The sequence below is a fragment of the Lampris incognitus genome, chromosome 1 (genome assembly GCF_029633865.1).
Source record: "Lampris incognitus isolate fLamInc1 chromosome 1, fLamInc1.hap2, whole genome shotgun sequence".
Taxonomy (NCBI): Eukaryota; Metazoa; Chordata; class Actinopteri; order Lampriformes; family Lampridae; genus Lampris; species Lampris incognitus.
In genome coordinates, this window is record NC_079211.1 from 116,617,239 (window position 1) to 116,636,835 (window position 19,597).

The 19,597-nt window shown below is 44.8% G+C and overlaps 1 protein-coding gene across 1 annotated transcript; it reads left to right on the forward strand.

Moving 5' to 3' along the window:
- Positions 1-6,661: 6,661 nt before the first annotated feature.
- sdf2l1 (stromal cell-derived factor 2-like 1) lies at positions 6,662-12,274 on the forward strand. Its single transcript, XM_056284265.1, has 3 exons — positions 6,662-6,909; positions 9,221-9,417; positions 9,606-12,274. The coding sequence occupies exons 1-3, from the start codon at positions 6,729-6,731 to the stop codon at positions 9,882-9,884; spliced, it is 657 nt and encodes a 218-aa protein (XP_056140240.1). The 5' UTR covers positions 6,662-6,728; the 3' UTR covers positions 9,885-12,274.
- Positions 12,275-19,597: the final 7,323 nt, after the last annotated feature.

The following is a 19,597-nucleotide window of genomic DNA, read 5'->3' on the forward strand; positions in this document are numbered from 1 at the left end:
TGCAGTTCAAGGTGGCTGAGGTGCAGTTTCATGGCCACATTCTCTCATCTGCTGGACTGAAGCCCGATCCAGAGAAGGTGAGAGCCATTATTGACATGCCGAACCCAACAGATGCCAAGGGCGTGCAGCGTCTCATTGGCTTCGCTAACTATTTAGCCAAGTTCATGCCTCATCTATCTACTGTCTGCGAGCCGTTGCGACGCCTGTTGGACAAGGACACACCCTGGCACTGGCTGCCTAAGCACGAGGCGGCGGTTCATGAGCTTAAGGCGCTGGCGACAGCCATGCCCGTCCTGCGCTACTATGATGTAACTAAGCCAATCGCAATCCAGAGCGACGCCAGCCAGAGCGGTCTCGGATGTTGTCTCATGCAGGAAGGTCAGCCCATCGCATTTGCCTCGAGGGCTCTTACCCCCACCGAAAAAAACTATGCACAAATTGAGAAGGAGTGTCTCAGTATCGTCTTCGCCTGCCAGAGGTTTCACCATTACCTATATGGCCGCGACCCAATCACAGCAGAGACGGACCATAAGCCTCTGATCTCTATTTTCAGCAAGCCACTTCTCAATGCGCCCAAGAGACTCCAGAGCATGCTCATGACTCTGCAGAACTACGACCTGAGGGTAATCTACAAACCAGGCCCAGAGATGTTCATAAGCGACACGCTCAGCAGAGCTACGGCTGGATGCTCCGGCAGAGGGACTGCATATCAGCGACACGCTATCTGCTCTCTGCAACAAGAGCAGGAAGACATACAGCACGTGAACCAGGCAGAGTACCTGAATGTGACTAACCAGCGGCTGGAACAGATCAGACGACACACCGACAGAGATGAATGCTTACAGGCACTGAAGAACACTGTTCTCGTGGGCTGGCCAGATGTAAAGGAGGAAGCGCCCCTCATCGCTAGGGAGTACTGGCTCTTCAGGGATGAAATCAGTGTGCAGAACGGAGTTCTGTTCCGGGGGCAAAAAGTCATCATCCCAAAGTCACTCCGCCCAGAAATGTTGACACGCATACATTCAAGTCACATAGGGGGTGATGCATGCTACCGACACGCTCAAGAGACATTGTACTGGCCCAACATGCAGTCAGAGATAAAGGACTTTGTAAGCAGCTGCTCGACCTGCAATGTGTACGCCCACAATCAGCAAAAGGAGACCATGCTCTCTCACGAAGTACCAACCAGGCCATGGCAGGTCTTGAGCATGGACCTATTCAGCTTCAGACAGAAAGACTATCTCCTAATAGTCGACCACTATTCCGATTTTTGGGAGATTGAGCTTCTACCCGACATGTCTGCAGAGACAGTCATCAAGCGATGTAAGGCACAGTTCGCCCGACATGGTCAGCCAGAGCAGGTTATTACAGACAACGGCCCTCAGTTCACAGCTCAGTTCACACGGTTCGCTTCTGAGTGGGAATTTGAGCACGTGACCTCCTCTCCCAGACACCCGAAAGCGAATGGCAAGGCCGAGTCGGCCGTGAAGATTGTAAAAAATCTTCTGCGTAAGGCCGCGCATGATGGTGAAGACCCCTGGAAAGCCGTGCTTCACTGGAGGAATACACCTACGGAAAACATGGGCAGCAGCCCAGCACAACGCCTCATGTCCCGCCGGTTGAAGACGTCCATCCCGGCGGCAAGCAAGCTCCTGGAACCAGCTGTTGTCGTGGGCGTCACTGAAAAGCTGTGCCACAGGAAGCAACTCGCCAAATTCTTCTATGACAGATCTGCCCGTGAATTGCCGGTACTTGAAATTGGGGAAGTCGTACGGATGAAGCCCCTGCCAGGTGATAACACTGGCCGCTGGAGAGTCGGAACTTGTCTCCGCAGGGTTGCGCCGAGATCTTATCTTGTGGATATTGATGGCTCCCTGTACCGTCGTAACAGGATCGATCTCAGAGTGGCTGAGCCAGCTGCACGAGCCGCGCACGATCCTGTTGAACCCGCTGCGGCACACACACCGGACGGGGATCCAGCCACAGAAACTGTCATTGAGACCCCTCAGGCTGTGTTCGAGCCGAGCCCCATCAGGTCCATGCCCAAGGCGCCATCTACTCCTGTTGGCGCTCCGCGTTCGGATGGACACACTTACACAAGGGTTGGACGGCTGTCTAAACCTCCACTGAAACTCACTATGTAATCTGAATAATGTTGATGGTTGCTATGTGGGAGAGAGGGGGAAAAGAGGAGAAATGTTATCATACGCTACTGTGGTTATTACACTGGTATGGGATATGAAGAGATTTACTGCTGTTGCACTGTTATTGGTTGTTCGTATATGAAAGTAATTTTATTTTGCACTAACTTCATGTGTATGTGTTTATACTTGGAAAAGGAGGATGTTATGGGTCTAGATAGATCGATGCCATCGGCTATCCACTAGTTTACCTTAGATACACATGACCCGCGCTCAGGAACATGGTACAACACTTTGATTATACTTGGCTGCACTGAGCAACTCGTGTGTGTGTCATTCTTTATAAGATAGCCTACTTAAACAAAGGTCCCCTTTAAAATGATACCAAAGACAATATTATAGAACATTGAAAAATGTCCTGACAATGAGGCTAAACCAGGATATGCACCAGCGTCTAAAATGCAATTTAGTTTAGCGGGTGGTTAACTTCATGAGCTGATAACTGTGATACAGCTGCCACTCAGGAATGGTTATCATACCAAAATATCATCTACAGACATGGATCCTTTCAAAAATTATAAGTAAGTTTTGCCACCTTGAGTGTACCGAAATATCGTCTGGCCCATGGACTATGTTGGTAGGCAACGGAATACAGATAGGGTTAAGGCGCCTACCCCTAGCGCCATGGCTGTATTATAGTAGAACTGGATACCGGATCTAAAAATGCCGCCTCTTCATTCCTACGAAAATTGCTCGCCTGGCGCGTAGGAGGGTTTCCGTGCAACGTCATCACAGAGATGCGTGCGCAACTAGGGGGCAGAAAGCAGCTACAGCGCAGAGATTTTAACCAAGATAGAGCTCAGATACTGCAGAGATGACGCGCAGTTGTTGTGCCCGCTAAAAGGATGGGTGGAAAAGTTTCATTGTTGAACCGCTTTGGTAGCTATCAAAAGATTATGCATCTCATAATCTTTTTAGAGCGACCGAAGCTGTTTTGCCCCCTGGTTGCGCACGCACCCAGTAATGTTTGTAAACAGGAAACCCGTCATGCGCCGGAAAAGTTTCTGGCTTCCGGGCTACTTCCGGGTACACGGGGCCCACTGAATATGCGCAGTACTGTTACTCCCATCATGCCTTTAGGCTATGAGAACGAGCGAACCGTGTTCAGCATCCGGCGCTAGCGGACTTCATGGACGCATAATGAGACTACTACGGGTCTTACTTGGGACTTGAAACCATGGATGTATAAAACCCAAACAAAACAAAAACGAAAAGTTACGTTCAAAACAAAGTCTAACAAGTGACCAATAAATGCGACCAACGCAAAACCACAAACTCAAAACACCTTGACGTGTGAAAGAGAAGGACCAGCTTTGTGTCATTTATTTACTTTTACCTTTGGTTTTTGTTCATCCGAACAGTTTGTTTAACCCAGCAAAGATCCTCGTTCCCGAGACACAACATAAGAAATGGGTAGCGATTGTACAGAAAACGGCTTGTGTTCTATTATAACAGAAAACGTAGAGAAAACGGCTTGTGTTCTATTATAACGTGTCTGAAACTGAGATTTGACCAGAAATGTAAAGCACTTTGAGTGGCTGTTGCAGCTAGAAAAACGCTATATAAAATGCAACTTGATTGATTGATTGAACATGACCGCGCGCAGAGCGCTCGTACACAGCCATGACGTCAAGCAGGGAAAAAAGATTTTTCTGGGCTTTGGACATTTTTTAAAACCCCATGGTTTAAAATATACAATACAAAGAGTAATAAATGACCATGATTATAGCTGTAGGTGTCCTGTCAACAGTTTTACAGGCGTCTCTTTTACAATGCTGGTCTGAGGGGAAAATGCTTTTCGGGCCGCAGGGGATTATTCGCTGCAATACCGCGAGTGACTACTGGAAAAATTGGCTGCAAAGGCTGAGCGGCGGCGCCGTATCCAGTTCTACTATAATACATGCATGCCGTGCCCCTGCAGCGGTCGGGAACCTATGGCTCGCGAGCCATATATGGCTCTTCCGGTGACGGCATATGGCTCCCAGACAATTTTGAGTTGAAAATTATTTTTTTTTTTCAAAAAAATCAGTTTGGAACTGATTTTAAAATACTTGTGATATTTCTTAATAATACTGTGTCATTTTAAAGTAAACAGAAATTAGTTTTGAAGATAAATTTCACGGGTCACGGGTCACCCGTGGGTCGGGTCGGGAACCAATGGCTCGCGAGCATGTCCGGGGCATTGTAAAGGTGAAGAAATCAATTTTATCAGATAGCCAACTAGTTTATCCGCTTCAACCCTTGTAACGGAAAAGATGGCGAAAAGAAAAAAAGACGATGATTACCGTGCATTCCAGGCTGCGTGCACAGAGGAATTTGCATTTGTGGAGAGAGCAGGATCTGCGGTATGTCTAATATGCAATGATAAAATTGCATCGATGAAACGGTCAAATATAAAGCGGCACTTCGATACGCACCATGCTTCATTTGCATCGAAATATCCAGCGGGGGACAGCAGGAAAAGGGCACGCGAGGAGCTACAGCGGAGAGTGCAGACGAGTCAGCAGCAACTACGTGTGTGGACCAAGCAAGGTGACGGGAATTCCGCTAGCTTTGCGGGTGCTTTGGCAATAGTAAGGAATGGAAAGTCATTCACAGATGGCGAGTATGCCAAAACATTCATGCTTGATGTGGCCAATGAACTGTTTGATGACTTCCCAAATAAAGACAAGATAATCAAACGAATAAAAGACATGCCCCTGTCAGCAAGAACTGTGCACGATCGTAGCATCATGATGGCAAATCAAGTCGAGGAAACACAAATTAAGGACATAAACGCCGGGACATACTTTTCTCTCGCGTTAGATGAGTCAACAGACGTTAGCCATCTATCTCAGTGCAGTATCATTGCCAGGTATGCTGCAGGTGACACACTGCGTGAGGAAAGCTTGGCTGTTTTGCCAATGAAAGGGACAACAAGAGGAGAGGATTTATTCATGTCTTTCATGGAGTTTGCTAAAGAAAAAAAACTACCGATGGATAAACTTATTTCTGTCTGTACTGATGGTGCACCCTGTATGTTGGGGAAGAACAAAGGATTTGTAGCGCTTCTCCGTGAACATGAAAAGAGAGCCATCCTAAGTTTTCATGGCATCCTGCACCAGGAGGCGCTTTGCGCTCAGACGTGTGGCCAGGAGCTTGGCGAGGTGATGTCTCTGGTCATTCGAGTGGTCAACTTTATTGTTGCCCGAGCTTTAAATGATCGCCAGTTTAAAGCTCTGTTAGAAGAAGTTGGGAATCATTATCCCGGTCTGCTTTTACACAGCAACGTGCGTTGGTTGTCAAGGGGGAAGGTGCTCAGCCGTTTTGCAGCTTGCCTGAGTGAAATCCGGACTTTTCTTGAAATGAAAGGCGTCAAGCATCCTGAGCTAGACAACACTGACTGGCTCCTGCAGTTTCACTATCTCGTGGACATAACTGGCCATCTGAACCAGCTCAATGTGAAAATGCAAGGTATTGGAAATACAATCTCATCCCTTCAACAAGCAGTGTTTGCATTTGAAAGCAAGCTGGAAGTCTTTCTCAGGGACATTGAAACAGGTCGTCTTCTGCACTTTGAAAGACTGCAACAATTTAGAGATGCATGCTTAGCAAGTGACTCCACTCAACATCTGGATCTCCAGCAGCTAGCTGGCTTTACGTTCAATCTCCTGCAGTCATTCAAAGCACGCTTTGGAGAATTTCGTGCGCGCACTGGTCTTTTCAAGTTCATCACTCATCCACATGAGTGTGCAGTGGACAAAATCGACCTGACATGCATCCCCGGGGTCTCTATCGGAGACTTTGAGCTGGAAGTTGCTGACCTGAAGGCATCAGACATGTGGATGAGTAAGTTCAAGTCACTTAATGGAGAGTTGGAAAGTCTTGCGCGACAGCGAGCAGAGCTGGCGAGGGAACACAAGTGGACAGAAATTAAAAATCTTCAACCTGAAGACCAGCTGATTCTTAAAACTTGGAACGAGCTTCCTGTGACATACCACACAATGCAGCGTGTGAGTATTGCCGTATTGACCATGTTTGGCTCTACATATGCATGTGAACAGTCTTTCTCGCATATGAGGAACATTAAGACCAACCTACGCTCACGTTTAACTGATGGAAGCCTCAACGCCTGCATGAAGCTCAACCTCACCACGTATGAACCAGACTACAAGGCCATCAGCAAAACCATGCAGCACCAGAAGTCGCATTAAAAGTAAGACATATTTCATTTATTATACGTTAAAAATACTATATGGCTCTCAATGAAATATATTTAGAAATATTTGGCTTTTATGGCTCTCCCAGTCAAAAAGGTTCCCGACCCCTGCTAGCGTATCAATTTCCGCCACCAACTGACAAACGTATGACCTCACGTGTACTTTGACCAATCATAGTGCGGCATGTACTGTTTTGCCCCTCCCCACCCACCAACCGACTTCCGTATTTCAGGACTTGTCAAGCTGTGATTGGTTTAAATCTGTTACTTTGAACGCGCGTTGTCCTGTACTTGCTCATCCTTTCTCACTAGATTATGAGAATCGGTACATGACAATGTTAATGGATGCCGTTCGCGTCTTCACAAGATCTCTGCTGGTCCTGGTGCTGTGGTCGTACTGTGAAGGAAAAGAGTCGGAACTCAACTATGTCACCTGCGGCTCGCTTGTGAAGCTCCTGAACACCAGACACAACGTCCGGCTCCACTCCCACGATGTGAAGTACGGCTCAGGTAACAACGGCTTCCACGTCGAAACAGAATTATTTGTTATGTTTTGACAGAGGATATCTGCTGTTTACCCCCGCGACCTTAAAATCTCTGAATTCATAGCTCAGACAGCAACCGCCACCGCCAAATCTTATGAAGCTGGCCGCCAGGCCGTCGGCTGTAAACACACCTCTTCCTAGGTTTTCATGTCGGCGGTTCGTCGTTGGTCTTGGGTCGCTGTAACACAGTCCCGTATCCTAACAAGCCCGTTTGGACTCTGTAGCATCTTCCATGGCTGCATGTTGGACTAACCGCTACGTCTTAGCTAGCCATTGTAGCCTCTGTCGGAGACTGTTCATTGTTCCGAAAGCCCCAGTTGTCAGAAAAATGACCCATTGCCCTGAAAACCCAATAGTCTGACAGACCGTTATCCCGGAAACAAAGGCCCACTACTTCGAAGTTCCGTTGTTCAGAAAATACCCCCCCCCCTCTCTCTGGAGTTATTTTCCCTTAATATCTTAGTGTATTTTGACGTGCAAACGCGAAGATACTTTTACTACTAATTCGCGTGAATAGGAAGTGTACGGTTAAAAGCACTTGTGAGACCATCGTCTCTATTTCACCAGAATTATCAACTTTCTTTCTTGTTGGTTTTTGTTTTTTAATCTGGCCAGTTCAGATCAATGACTCGCAACGACACCGGGCAGGTGTACACCGTGATCCGTGACCCTGCTTTCAGACAGGATACGGCAGTCAGACCGATGCGGTTAAAATTGGACATAAAATTAGAAATGGTTAACATTAGGCATTCTGTTGGGGACTGTTAATTTTTGGTGTGGTTAGAATTTGGATTAGTATCGGGGGGGGGGGGCGAAATGAGCACATTTTAAAGGCAGGGTCACGTAATCTGATGGTGACATACTTTGGTGTAACACCACCGGCGGTCTGAACAAACAACTCCAGTGTGTTTTCGGAGCACCGGGCTTTTGTTTTCGGGATAACGGGTCGTCAGTCAAATGGCCGTTGGGTCCAATGGGACATCCCCCCCCCCCCGGAATAATGGCCCGTCGGAACCATGACACCTCTTGCTAGTTATGCCTCTTGCCCCATTCTGGGCCTTTGCGTGGCCGCGGCATCTTATTTGATCGGACGGACTGCGTTTTCTTTGCACCTATCTCCCTGCCAGAGCGGCTCATAACCTTTTTTTTTATGTATAAATGTTTTTGCATTATTACGCATGTTGTTAATAACGCCGGTGGACTCAATACATTCACTCGGGCGCTTGTTGTGTAGAAAGGTATGTGGAAAACTTGTAAAAAGTCGTTTAACAGTTGCACGAAAGCTATACGCATATAGGCCTAGTGTCTGAAGGGGAAACTGGGGAAGTGTCCTAACGCGAGATGTTTGTGTTACTTCCGGTGCAGGTGACTTGCAATAAGATACCACAGTCAAACCAGTCTAACACAGGGGTTTTCCCCAACCTTTTCATGCCATAATCAGTTTTCTGGAGATAGTTTTGTTCTGAGACCCACCCAAGTATTTTTGCAGTACAATTTACAATAAATTTTCATTACCTGTCAGAAAGCAAGATAAATGGCAATCCTTTCCAAATTGTTCATCAATGCAGTGTTCCCTTTTTCAGTCTTCAACCATAGTCGACTAATAATAATGAAACAGACAAGACCTGTGTGCGGCGGCGCAGTGGTTAGCGCGGTCACCTCACAGCAAGAAGGTCCTGTGTTCAAGCCCTGGGGTAGTCCAACCTTGGGGGTCGTCTCGGGTTGTCCTCTGTGTGGAGTTTGCATGTTCTCCCTGTGTCTGCGTGAGTTTCCTCTGGGTGCTCCGGTTTCCTCCCACAATCCAGACATGTAGGTCAGGTGAATCGGCCGTACTAAATTGTCCCTAGGTGTGGGTGGCCTGGCGGCCTGTCCAGGGTGTCTCCCTGCCTGCCGCTCAATGACTGCTGGGATAGGCTCCAGCATCCCCGTGACCCTGAGAGCAGGATAAGTGGCTTGGATAATGAATGGATGGACAAGACCTGTCATTAAACATGTTTTGTTGTGGACACCGTGGACCCTGCTGGGACTTGTGGGTCACGACCCATAGTTTGAAAATGAGCTAGTCTTACTATGATTGTAAAATGTCACTGGGTCTCCTGTGTCAAACCCTTTTCATTCTCACTTGTGGGGAATATTGTTTTAACTGCTAAGTACAGGAGTCCCTATTTTACAAAGCAGATTGCAGAAACAGGCTTTTTAAAGTTCTTTTTTATAAAAGTCTGAACAAGGGAAATCGGTGCAGAGCCTTTACTCATGGCATGTGTACATATGTCTAGGTAGTGGACAGCAGTCGGTAACAGGTGTGGAGAATGCAGATGATGCCAACAGTTATTGGCGAATTCGGGGTAAGATCAGCGGGCCATGTCAACGTGGGGTAGCCATCAAATGTGGACAAGCTATCCGTATCACACACATGAAGACCGGCCGTAATCTTCATACACACCGCTTCACTTCTCCTCTCTCTAATAATCAGGTGAGACATTTAGTATGTGTACACACACACACACACACACACACACACACACACACACACACACACACACACACACACACACACACACACACAGGTGGTGCCATGATTACTGAACAGTGGCCAGTCATGAGTGTGTTGGGCTAGCTTGCTAATGTTTTGTTGCTTCCCCTTTAAACGGCTGTGGGCAGGAGGTCAGTGCCTTCGGAGAGAACGGTGAAGGCGACGACCTGGACGTGTGGATGGTGCAGTGTGACGGAGTCCACTGGGAGCGAGATGAGGCGGTGCGCTTCAAACATGTCGGCACTGACGTTTTTCTGAGTGTGACGGGTGAGCAATACGGCCACCCAATCCGCGGCCAGCGAGAGGTGCACGGTATGACCTCAGCCAACCAGCACAACTGGTGGAGGGTCATGGAAGGGGTCTTCATCCAGCCAAGCCAGGAGCCCCTACGCCACGACGAGCTCTGACGCTATCATGGTGTGATGGCCCATTACAGGCAGTCAGGTTTCTTATTCCTGTGTTTTTGAAGCTCACCATGATCTTTTTTTCTTTTTGTTTGTTTTTGAACCCAGTGTAACTAAATGTGTGAGTGATTTTAACTGGTGCATGCTAGCTGGGACCCTTTATGACATGGTGAAAGTGTACATGTGTTGGGGAAGATGAGTTCTTTTTTTTCTTTAAATACTTTTACTTTTTTCCCCCTTATACAGTTTTCATCACCGTAGATGTGGTTCAACGGTTTTGTAAATATCATGAGCTGTAATTTGTCCCTTTCTCATGATATCGTTTGGAAAAGAAGTGTCCACAGTGGCAGCCAAGACTTGTTCTGTCCCTATGTCCTTATTTCTCCAGGTGAATGTTTGCTGCTTGTTAGGGAACGCTATGTTGTTTTAAAAGTAGCCGCAGACTAAATCTCAAATTGTTTTTACAAGTCACGAGTTAAGTTGAACTCCTTGTGAAGACGGAAGGTGCGACGCCGTAGTTACTACGTGGCATTGAAAGTGGTCATGTGATTGGGAAGAGACTGGTTATTGAACAACATCTGGACATACTGGTAAAAAACACTTCAGAGTGTTTAAAAGAACAATAATTTCATATTCTATATACATTAAATACATACAATATATACAAACAACAGAAAACAACTTGATTCATTTGGGTGAAATTCATCAGTACATAAGTTAAAAAAACATGAAGGAATTATTTACAGCTATATACAAACAACATCTGTATACAGTACATAACTTAGTTAACGTGGGCGAAATTCGTGTGTGTGTGGCTGTCAGTCGGCCCTGTGTGATGGCCTGGTGGCCTGTCCAGAGTGTCTCCCCGCCTGCCGCCCATGACTGCAGGGATAGGCTCCAGCATCCCTGTGACCCTGAGCGCAGGACAAGCGGTTGGGATGATGAATGAATGGATGGACATGGTAAAGAATTCTGACTGTGGTTTGATTGATGGCTGGTGGTGTAATGTAACGATATGAGTGAATATGAAGCACTGGAACTTGCCTGCTCAAAATGTGTACAATCTTCCTCTACACTCATCCACCCAAGTGACTTAAATCCCCCCAAGTGACCTGATTTGTTTTTGTTTTTGCATAAAATTAAATTATTGTTCATTTAATTTGGTCTGTGGATGCTATAACTTGGCCGGTTCATGGGTGAGTTAGGTGGCCAGTTATGCCAGAAACGGATATCTGATAGAACACATTTCAGGATGGGGTGTTTTTAAGCCACTACAGTTGACAGTGTAACTGAATATTTTGTTTTTGTTTTTTTGTTTTGTTTTTTGCATCTTGGTAGGAAAACTACTTGTATCTGGGTAGGACAACTACTTGCATCTGGGTAGGAAAACTACTTGGAGCATATGTGATCTTTCTATTTCACTGTCGTACACTCTTGGTACTATGTACACATGGGTTTATTTTATTAAAACAATTTGTGTTGACGCTGTCGAACTGTTGGTAAGTGTACCTTTTGACAAAACCATTGGCTAGGTGGGAATGTCATTACCCGGTAACACTATAATAACTACACAAGTCAAGCATTAGTTAAGTATTAGTAACTACTGAATTCATCATTTGTAAAGTAAGACATGCGCCAGTGGTTAGTGAGTTATAAATACTTGTTAATACTGCAATTCATGATTAATTCAGGTAGTAACTAGTTAAGTATTTTGTATGACCTCATACAAATGCATGAATTAATCATGAATTGCAGTATTTATAAAACATCTATTAACACACTAACCATTAGTGCCTGTCTTGGTTTACAAATGATGAATTCAGTAGTTACTAATACTTCACTAATGCTTCATTTTTTGTGGGGTTATTGTAAAGTGTTACCCATTAGCCAAACTGGAGCATCACCTGACTCGGTAACGCATGTTAAACACAGCATGTTTTTTAAGAATACCATGAGGGGGGGAAAAATGTTGATTTACAAATTGCGAATAATGATGCCACCACACTTTACATCATAAAAGTGCAAAAAAAAATAACGTCATATTTTTAAAGTGGCACTTTTTAAAGTGGCTCATAAATGTGTAATCTATTTTAGTTATAGGTACACAATGGGCCTGCAGTTTCTTCTTGTAACAGTTTGTGCAAAAATCTGACTAATTAATACAAAAAGCAGGCCTGTTTTCACCCTCATCAAAAACAAAGTGAAAACTTCACATTATTTTTTGCTTATTTGAAATATCCAAATGAAGACCTGTGGCTCTGGGGGAAATGGTAATGACTCATCAGGACAGCTCAGTCATGAAGTAGTGGGTATCTAACTAGCTACTATGGGAGTGTCACCTGTTTTCATCAATAAAATGCATCGTTAAAAGTTGCTACTGCAATAGTCATTTCAATTTAGTCCTAATGTCTATGTGGTCCAGTTTAACACCTGTCATTACAGCGGGGAACCACTAGAGGGCGGACGGCGGAAGGAAACGTTACGTGACTTCAAAATGACTTTTAAACCCAGACTCTCCTACGATCGCGCCTCTACCCATCTCTACAGTGGAATAGCGGCCAATACCTTCGGTGAAGCATTAAAAAACGATTTTAGTGAAATCCTAGATCTAGTTAAACAAGTCCCATGTAAATATATATTTTTAAATCATCTCGTGTCTTTTAAAAATGCGTCTTAAACACGAGTCGATAGTCTCCGGTGGTTCAAATCTTCACGGTTATTATGGTGGCGTTGTCGATCTGCTTTATTTAGTGATTCAGTGTTGATGCTTATTGCGCACCACCAGCGCCTGCAGACCGGTGGTTATAACGCAACACCAGTGGGAGGCTTTATAACAGGTGAGGATAGACTGCATTTACGTCTCGGCCACACGACCAGATTGCGGGTGGAAGCGGAAAGAATTAAATCAGTTGGATTGAAAGGGACATATTTGTTGTGTGGGAAGCAGGGGTGTAGCACAAAATTCTGGACCCTATCATAAGCAGTCTGTGGGCCCCATTCCTCTCTTTTCTCTCACGCATCACTTTTTTTGAGTTCTAGCATACTGTATATTATTGACAGTCATAGTACATTAATCTATTTTAAGCTAACTTAACCTAACCTTAAATATCTTGCAGTGATTGAAAAATTTTTTTAGTATCACTTCAAACTTTGATGCATCTTCTGATGGTGACACCCATGATATTGATTCCACAGTAAATGCCCACTGATGGGACTTGTTGTTCACAAGGTTTTTGATTAGACCTTTTGTAAGGAGTGACAGGGGCCTCAGAGAGCCTCCACTATTTTCTTTAAGGCCCTCAACTGATGTATTGAGCCAATTTTAACTGAAGTTATGACACAAATTAGTTAGAAATAAAAATTTGCAAACCAAAACAAACCTAATTCCAGGCTTCCCGAGGCCCCCCCCCCACTACCTTCTGGGCCCTGGTACCCCCGCCCTCACTGGTACCCCCCACTACGACGCCGCTGGTGGGAAAAGGCTGTAGGCCGGTGTCTGCTGCAGGCTGCTGCCACCGACTGATGAGAGCTGGGGATGCTCTTCATGCTGGTCACAGTTCCTTCACTGCCTTGGTGCTGGTGTTGCGTGGTGCCCTTCCCTTCATACACCAACAAGCAAATTACGCAGCAAAGAAAGACAAAGATGAAGCCGGAAGGAAAGTAACTCGCTGCTGTTTTCCAGCGACTGGACTTCTATTTACAAGTCTAGTTTCTGAGGGCTAGCAGAAGCGACAAGTGTGAAGACAAACCATAACACACTATAAATGTAGTGGGCCTATTTTTTTAATCCAATTCTCCAACGGAAGAATGGAAAATAAAGATGCGACAGCCGTTGGCATCTTTTTAATTAAATAAAGTAGCTTATTTAGTAATTTTCAGTGCACCTTTATGTGGTTGGCAAAAGCTTTTCAGTCCTACCTTAAAATGTGAATTGATAGGCTACAACTAGACTTTCCTACATCTCAGCTAGCACACACATTTGGGCCTAATCTGGGGCACTTTTGGTACTTGCGACTCAGTTAAGGCACTGGCAACTGTTGTGGGCCAGACCCACATGTAATGAACCAGGCTTGACTTGGGTTACAGCACATAGTACTATGTGGGCCAGATGTGGCCCAAGTGTGGCTGAGTTGGGGCAGCCACACTCACCTGAGTCAACGCCGTCATTCAAGGCCAAATGTGGGCCGTAAGATAACTGCAGATGTGGGCCATATTTGGGCCAAAGATTCTTTGCTATCCGGGATGTGTTGCCTAGCGGTTGGTAGGTTTGTGTGGGAAATATCATGACCGTCCCAAAATGTGTCAGTGTGACCCCATCGAGGTGCCTGCGTAATAAAATAAGCTGAAATAAGAGAATTCAGATGTTACTCCCGCACTCCTTGCTCTTGCTGTGAGGAAGCTCTGAAGATTTACTCTGGATCATTCAAACGTTACACAACTTGGCCAAGCTTAACTCGGTTTTGTCATCAGTTTCAAGACACCTCGATCACATTTCCATTATTTACTAAGTTTTCAGATGTAATTGTGTTTTTGTTCTATCACCTTTTTCATCAGTCAACATAAGTATGGTTGTTTGAACACATTTTACGTGCCCTTTCCACAAAAATGTTCCCAACTTCTGTCGGTCAGACAAAACATTGAAGGAAAGCGCGTGTTATTTTCTGGCTTTTTACTCCCTACATTTTAACACAAATGTCTGTACTTTCTACTGCTTACCTTTTCAGAACAGGCTCCTTACTTTAGTTTTAATGCATTTGAGGGGAATTATCGATTATTAACATTATAACCTTGTACACTCATAAGTCAAGTCTCTAAACACTTGGTGGAGATGATCTCGGATAGTCTCGCGATACCAGACAGACGTAATTTTATTGGGAGTTGGAATGGTTAAGATAAGAGTAGAGCTGAACGATTTGGGGGGAAAGGACTATACCGGTGTTGTCGCGTGTTTGTTTTTTGTTTTTGTTTTTACTTCATGTCTTCAGGGGATAGACCCATCATAACATGATCTACTTCTCTGGCTAATATTCACCGTGCCTTGTTGGAAGTCATGGACGTTTGAATTCATAAAACGATCTTTTCTCCAAGGACTGTTTTCGGGCTAGAATTTTCATATTAATCTGTGCCTTCAACTAAATTAAAACACAATGTTAATGTAACTTTGATTAAAAATAAAGTTTAATTGCAACTAAATTAAAACACAATGTTAATGTAACTTTTACTAAAAATAAAGATTAATTTCAACTAAATTAAAACACAATGTTAATGTAACTTTGACTAAAAACAAAGGTGACATGGTGAAATGGCCGAGACTGTACTTTTTACATTTATACTTTGAGTACATTTCTGAACCTGTAACTTTGTACTTTCAACTTGAGTAAAGAAGTTGAGTCCGTACTTCTACTTTTTCCAGAGTCTATTATTTCAACAAGTATCTGTACTTCTACTGGAGTAAAGAATGTGTGTACTTTTGCCACCTCTTTTGTGTTAGCCTACCTTACCGTTTAACTTCACCGCCGCCACTTGAAAGCCGAAAACATGTTGGCTGCTGACGTTGGTAGCCCACAAGGGGGCGACAACACTCAAGGAAACCTGCAGGCGGCGGCGTGCGGGCTGCTGAGGAAAATCTTTATTATGTTTAGCATCTTCCCAGTAGCAGCAGCAGCAGCAGCTCGTTTTCTACTAGCAGACTGCCTCCAGAGAAGGCATGCATTACTTCATTAACGGGTCACGAAGGCTACAATGCTCGTTTGAACGAACGAAGGACTTGAAACAGTTCGCGGGAACGGACACGAATTTGAAGACGATGTGAATTCTCCGGCTGTCACTGATCTTCGTTGGTCTCAAATTGTAGTCCAAAGTACAAAATCTGTTTCTGATCACGTTTAACATTGCATAGTCTAATAAGCAAATTTGTTAAGTAATCTGTCTTCTGCGTTTAATCATTTTGAGCGACGTTTGAGACAGGATGACGAAAAAGCAGCATTTACTTTCAAAACATTGCTTTTTCTTAGCTTTTTTTTTCGCTTTGTTAAAAATAAAACGATAAAAATGCGCCCAGAGTCCCGTTTCAAACAGCATCGTGAGACTGTAGCAAGAAGCACGCGTCAGTATCAGCTAACACATCAGATGTATTAAATATTGAATTAAATTTCACCAAATCACTTGTATATAAAAGGGTGTTTTTAAATTGTAGACCGTTGTTTTTTATTTCACAACGCCTTAATTTCTCATAGTCTGCTGTCAGTGAAAGCAGACTGGATGAAATGAAAGGCCTCCATCACGTGTTATCAGGTGTCGTGTTCTTGGGCCACTCCATGTGGTTTTTCTGCTTTCCTTTTACGAACGATGTTTTACGAACGATGGTTAAATAGGTCGCCTATCTGTCAATCAAGTCCATCTGGAGTAGGCTGCTATTCTTGATGTTAAATTTCAATTACGGTTAAGCCTTCACATCAGATGGGGTCTTAGTCTATTCAAAACACAGGCTTAGTTCCAGGCGCAGAGGTCGTCTACTGCTTTACTACGTTGTCCGTAAACCTGCGCAAATCACCTTTACGCTGTGTGAAGAGAGGCCGTTTCGCAGCCTTTTGCCTCTTTACTGGACAACGCGGACTCTGCACCGTGTGTGGTATCACTGCGCCGTCCGGACGAAAACTGAACCGCCGCTGTTCTCGCTCGTGCACGCGCGTGTCGGGGGGCCACAGCCGCAACTTCCCCTCAAGCACGAGGGGCCCCTGAGTGAGGCGGGAGGGGAGGGGCTCTGCGTGCCTTCCAGCTCCCAGGGCGGGAGGGGGCGGACCGGAGGGAGGCCACGCCCCCTTCCCAGGCTGCGTGCGTGAGAATGAGGAAGGGGAGGAAATGTAAATGGCGCTACCGTGGCCACCCACGATGTGGCCTGCACCGTCTGGGCAGAAGTAAGGTAAAGTTTAAAACACGACCACGACAAACCAACCAAAACCGCTTGGCCACGTTTGTTTGTGTGGTTCAGCTCCAGCCTCACTTTGTAAAAACACAAAGTGAACGGACAGTCCCGGTCCCAACGCTGGCCTGACAGCTTAAACGATGCCTTCCTTGGACATTTTGCTGATAAACGGGTTGTGTAGGCCACGCTTAAAATAGTCCTACCATTTTTTCAGTTCCGTTTAATACGGATTACTAAATAGTGGTTTGAAATAATTACGTGAAAAGCACATTGCAATTAATGTTTCTGGTAACCAGAGCTCTCCGGCGTTTTTATACATTTCCGAATACTGACATTATGACGGAGGAAAATTCAAACACTTTGAATCAGGGGTTTGGGAATTTATATTTATCCTCTGAAAGTAGCATCAACAAATCTAAACAGTTGTACACTGCTTATTTCTCGACGTGATTTTCCTTCCCAGCAGCAGCGACGAGGCCTCTCGCCTAGCCAACAGAGGATCTAATGCAGTTCTGCCAGTCCACATTCACGTCTCATGGCCTCTGCAGGGGTCTCATGTTTGAAAAATAATTATGGTGTTATTTTGCTCTGTGGGTGTGACCCAGGGGGTCATTTCATCTGCCAAGTCTTCAACTGCTTTAATACTGTCCTGATCATAATATGCATGGGTACTTACTAATAGGAGGAGACGTTAATGTTGTTTTAGACGAAGCTGTTGACAGGTGGCCCCCGTGTCAAAGGTCTAATCAAGATCCCTCTTTAACGCTGGTCATGGGTAGATTTGATATTGTAGATATAATTATAAAGCTGGTCATGGGTAGATTTGATATTGTAGATATAATTATAAAACGCTTTGAGTGGCTGTTGCAGCTAGAAAAATACAACTAGATAGATAGATAGATAGATAGATAGATAGATAGATAGATAGATAGATAGATAGATAGATAGATAGATAGATAGATATGTGGTGTGGACCTGCAGCCTGTGGCCTAACTGTTGTCATGGCCTGTAACCCCATATCAGCACATACACACCCTGATATTCTTACCAGGCACTTCAACCTAGAATAAAACATTCAATAAATTAAATACAAAGAAAAACCCTTTTGTTGAAATGTTGGATTTATTGGAACAGACATTATGAACAGAAACACAGGTCATTCATGGCTTCTTTTTTCCTGTTTCTTCTGTTTCTCCATAGGTGCAGCTGTGGTGGTGCAGCATGGGGGCTGCTGAGGCCGCCCAGCTGACTGATGCCCTTTCATTATTGCACTGCTTGCTGCAGCTCTCACAGTAGTGCAACAGGGAAAGAGTGTCAAGCAGAGAGCTTCCAGTCCTCCAGCACACGTGACCCACCGTGGATCTTCCTCCTGATGGCGGCCAAAGGTCTGCTTCAGCTCTGCCCCACCACGGCCCGAGGACGCAGGAGCCCGTCCTCTGTGTCTAGAAGCACTTTAAACAGACTCTACATTTCAGAGGTCACAAACGTCACACATGGAACAAGACAGGATTTTACTTTATGGGTCTGAAATCTTGAATTGTGTATCAGTTGACCTTTCAACCGTACAGGGTGTCATCTCTTCAGCTGCACCACACATCTGTCCCTGTCCCTGAGGCCTTCGTCTACCTCAGTGGTCCATTCTGCTTTTATCAGATTTGTTTCATGAAAGGCAGCAAAAGTGCTTCTCCTCTACACAGTCTGACCCCTCTGATCCACACATTTCCCTTATTTTTGATATTTTTTAATAATTACTGAATTTGTTTGAATCAATGTTGTTTAACACACATGGTTATGACTGCCCACCTCCTAACACACCAGGCAGGAATGAAGGTTTATTTTTCATCCAACAAATGGTAGTGAGTTGTGGACAGTATTTGATTTTTACGGCAACAGTCCTACTTTGCATGAGACACCCACAGTATTCAAGAGGTCAGAAGATGACACGAACGGTAAACAGTCACCAACAATTACAGGATGTGATGAAAACATCCACACCATAATGTGCATGCAGGTCACAGCAACAACACACAGACGAGTGTTGGGAGGCCTGCAGCCTGTGTGAAGGGCCGGGGAACGGCATCTGGTCTGAAAGACTCTGGGTAGTCTGGTACTGGGTAGTCTGGTACTGGGTAGTCTGGTACTGGGAAGTCTGGTACTGGGTAGTCTGGTACTGGGTAGTCTGCTACGACTCCCACAAACACACTTACAGGTGGAACAACTGAAACCCTTGAAACCATCTTACAAGGATTTAGCGGAGGGGAAAAAAACACCACCTCCAAATACCTCACCAGCAAAGGTGTTCTGTGTATAAAATAAATCCAGCTCACAGCATTGAGATATATATATAGATATATATACACATCTATATAGATATATACATTATTTATTTTTTAGGGTGGGAAAGACTTCCGTTGACCTGCATGGTGGCGTCAACGTAGCTCACCTGACTGCAGGCTACAGCTAATCACAGTGGGCCATTTGCATGGTGTGGGTTCCCTCTGTGATTACTAAAATTTGATTTTAATTTTTCTCGATTTTAATTATTGTTAACCGTTCAGTCAGAGCCGTCCTCTTTAAATCAAACGCTTGTATTGATGATCCCTTATTGGGATAATAACCCCTTGCACCAGAGTGTCATTAACATAGACGTCAGTCACGTGAGACGCGTCAACATGGATCAGATATAAACTTGACTTATTTTTCATCATCGACATTTTCGATCCAAAACCAACCATAACAAAGATGAGCACAGATTTTAACAAAACCCCCTGTGCATGTAGCCTACCCTCCT

Excerpts from the sequence above, each read along its gene's own strand:
- sdf2l1 (XM_056284265.1), top strand. The coding sequence starts at position 6,729 with ATGACAATGTTAATGGATGCCGTTCGCGTCTTCACAAGATCTCTGCTG. Across the intron at positions 6,910-9,220 it reads CGATGTGAAGTACGGCTCAG|GTAGTGGACAGCAGTCGGTA; the intron begins GTAACAACGGCT and ends ACATATGTCTAG. Across the intron at positions 9,418-9,605 it reads CTCCTCTCTCTAATAATCAG|GAGGTCAGTGCCTTCGGAGA; the intron begins GTGAGACATTTA and ends GGCTGTGGGCAG.